Consider the following 3,597-nt stretch of genomic DNA (forward strand, 5'->3'; position numbering starts at 1 on the left):
ATGGTGAAAATCTGACTTTGAAAAATAAATCAGTTTTTTTTCTTATAAAAGGCTAAATAAAACAAAAATATTGGTGGTAATTTTTGACTGTGTAACTTTACAAACAGCACCCCCACTCGTGCTTATTTTAAAAAATACATTTTTGGCTACATTAAGCTAGTTGTAGCTGTTGCGTCTTCATTTTCCTGCTTTGTAAATGATTCAGTACAGGAATGGAAATTCAAAAAAAATTTAAAAGAGGCCTATATCGGCCAATCAACATCAGTATAGCTTAGTCACCACTTAAATTAAAGAAGCTTTGGCATGGAGTGAAACTAACACAAGTGACATGAAAAAGTAAAAAAAAAAGTTTAGAAATTTACACCAAGTCAAATATAAAAAAAGGGGTTTAAAGTCCAACAAATCCAACACCTGAGTCTAAACAGTAAATGATGGGATCATTAAAGCTGAATTACTCAAAATATCATCTCACATGAATGTTGATGTGACTTCTGATGACACTGACGACCGGCTGCTTCTGGAAACCGAYGTTTTCTCCAGCACGCCCATCTTTCGTAACTTTTGCAGCAGCCTCTTCCTGAACTTCTCCCCCACGAACGCGTACAGCACCGGGTTCACGCAGCTGTGGAGGAGAGCCAGGCTCTGGGTGGCAAACATGATCTGGTCCACCGTCATCCTCTCGAAGCACTTGTAGAGAACCACGTTCGCCCTGAAGAACATGTCCACCATCACTGCCAGGTGGTACGGCATCCAGCAGAGCAGGAAGGCCACGACCACGCAGATGATCACCCTCATGGCTCGCTGGCGCCGGAATCCCCCCCGGATGTGAAGGAGGCGTCGAATGGTTATCCCGTAGCAGGGCACCATGATGAGCAAGGGGATGAAGAAACCCAGAGCGTAGCGGAGGATTCTGGTGGCCATCCTCCACTCATCAGAGCTTTTGGGGTCGTAGTTTACACTGCACACCGTGTGGTTGGTGTTCTGGGATACATAAGAAGAGCTGAACAAGCCCGGCAGAGACAGAAGACCCCCAACAATCCACACCGCAGCACAGACTCCCCAGCTGACCACCTTCCTGTTGGCCCTGCGGGCTTCCATCGCTCGCACAATCACCATGTACCGGTCCATGCTGATGCAGGTCAGGAACAGAACGCTGGTGTAGAAGCTCAGCTCCTGCAGGATGGTGAYGATCTTACACACGGCGTCGCCGAACAGCCACTCCTGCGTCACCGAGGTGGCCCAGAAGGGGAGGGTGACGGCCAGCAGGAGGTCTGCGATGGTCAGGTGGAGGAGGTAAAGGTCAGAGGGGTTCAGGGGCTGCTCGCTCGTGCCGATCACCAAACCCACCACCAGGTTCCCAGGAATTGCCAACAGGAAGATGATGATGTAAAATATGCAGACAAGCAACATGACGACATCCGGGGGGCTGAAGATGGGGCAGGGCTGCGTGGCCGGGTCAGGGATAAACCCACTGTAGTTGTAGCTCAAGTTGTAGTTGTAGCTGAAGTTGTAGTTGTAGCTGAAGTTGTAGTTGTAGCTGAAGTTGAGCTCATCATAAATAGACTCAAAGTCCAGTTCAAACAAGGATGTGTTTGGATCTGATGACAAAAATGATTACAATTACTCACCTTAAAGTATGTCAAAGATGTACAGATTTATTTATTTTCTATTTWATTAATGAAAAAAATGGTACAAGTTCTTAGAATAAAAAATACTCACCGGTCATTGTGGTGTCTGCTTTGTGGTGGGTCTTTGCATCTTTCACAAAGACACACAAAACAAACACTATTTGTTCACACTCCTCCCATCAGGCTAACCTTCCTGTTTGCATCACACTCCCTCACTTTTTATTCGCTCAGTGATTTAAACAGGAAGTTGTTCTTTCCAGTCCCAATTTCTAGTGTAGATCCTGCAATACTCCTTTTTACTTAAGTATTAAAAATATAAAGACATGGATATTCTAATGAAATGAAATTTAAAATATAAATTACTTTTGAACAAAGCCAGAATGTAAAGAGGGAAACAAATCCCGCTTTTTACACATTGTGTTAATTAAAGTTGTGTTCATACAACAATATTTCTATTTTTAATTAATTATTGTTATTATTTTTAATGAAAAACACATTGCCTCGTGCCGTTATCTGAATCACCGGTGTCATGGGATCAGCTGTCACACTGCATGGGTGCAAAACTGAAAGAGAAACTTTAATAGTCATCATGGTGATGAATGTTCATGTAAATACCTGATTGATTGAGGAAAAATGTGGAAAAACTGTAAAAAAAATCAGAAATAAATTTTATCCAATTTTGTTTGATATTCTGGGATTAATATAGTGACACTTTATGATTTTTAAGTTTGAATAAATTCATTCAAATAAATCAGAAGTGCAATRATTTGCAACCAGGGCTGGCCCATATACAGTATAATTTAGGCGAAATCTAGAGGCGTCAGAAATGGGGGAGGAAAAAAAGAAAATTACAACTTTTTAAACTTTTTTTTGTTTATGATCTTGTTCTGTGGGTTTACTTTGTTCCTATGTGAGATTTTATATGGTGCAGAGGATAATTCATGATAAAAATATCTTATGATGACAACACTAACTCCTGGGGCTCAGTGTGGAAATAGAACAGGGTTCCTACAGTTTAAGGCAAGTTAAATTTAAGACTTTTTAAGACTTTTTAATGCCAAATGAAATTAAATTTAAGACCATTTTCACAATAAACACAAAGGACAAAAAAAGAAAAACTGGCAGAAACTCATGAATCCAAGTATTTTTGGTTGAAGTATTCAAATATTCCTAATAAACCAATTGTTTTTAACCATATCRAACTGCTTTTTTGTCAAATACAGCTAAAACATTCTTAGCAGTCAGTTTTAAACTTAAATTAATTCCTGGAAGTTCTCTAACGACCCAAAATTCGGAGTTTTAGGACCCACAGTGGGGTCTCAACCCTGATTTGCTGTGGATGAAACCTTAAAGTGCCCGTGACATCAACTTTTTTGTAAGAAATTTGAATACATTTTTGGAAATATAACATTATTAACATATTATGAGACGAATTTCACGATGCTCTGACGGACGGTTGTTGAAATATTTGCATGTGAAGCAACAGGAAGTGATGTCAAAGAGGAATGTCTGCATGTGAACGTTTAAAAAAATGTTACCAATTATTTTAATATTTGAGACAAATTACAAACGTCCTATTTACAATGTGTTTACATTTTTAAGACTTCTGACAGATTGATTTAAGACCTTTTAAGGCTAATTAAGGCATTATTTTTGGATTGATGAATTCAATGACTTTTAAGACTTTTTAAGGATCTGCAGGAACCCTGAATACGTGTCGAAAAACGTGTCATACCATTTTATGCTGATGACATTCAGGTCTATCTTCCATTAAGATCTAGCGGATTCCCAGTCTGTAAATAGGCTACTTGAATGCTTAAAAGATGTGAGAGCATGGATGGACCTGAACTTTCTTTATCTTGATAAAAAGACAGAGGTCATTTTATTCGGTAACTCTGATAAACTGACAGGATGCAGTAGTGCTGTTGGACCACTGGACCCTTTGTCTGGCCATGTGTCTGTTAGAAAT

At 39.6% G+C, this 3,597-nt stretch overlaps 1 protein-coding gene across 1 annotated transcript; it reads right to left on the reverse strand.

Moving 5' to 3' along the window:
- Positions 1-75: 75 nt before the first annotated feature.
- LOC106522254 (C-X-C chemokine receptor type 2) lies at positions 76-1,850 on the reverse strand. Its single transcript, XM_014015195.1, has 2 exons — positions 1,720-1,850; positions 76-1,598 (listed from the first exon to the last, which is right to left on the reverse strand). The coding sequence occupies exons 1-2, from the start codon at positions 1,724-1,726 to the stop codon at positions 469-471; spliced, it is 1,137 nt and encodes a 378-aa protein (XP_013870649.1). The 5' UTR covers positions 1,727-1,850; the 3' UTR covers positions 76-468.
- Between the last annotated feature and the right edge of the window lie 1,747 nt (positions 1,851-3,597).

This window comes from Austrofundulus limnaeus, unplaced genomic scaffold, assembly GCF_001266775.1.
Source record: "Austrofundulus limnaeus strain Quisiro unplaced genomic scaffold, Austrofundulus_limnaeus-1.0 Scaffold125, whole genome shotgun sequence".
In the NCBI taxonomy this organism is placed as follows: domain Eukaryota; kingdom Metazoa; phylum Chordata; class Actinopteri; order Cyprinodontiformes; family Rivulidae; genus Austrofundulus; species Austrofundulus limnaeus.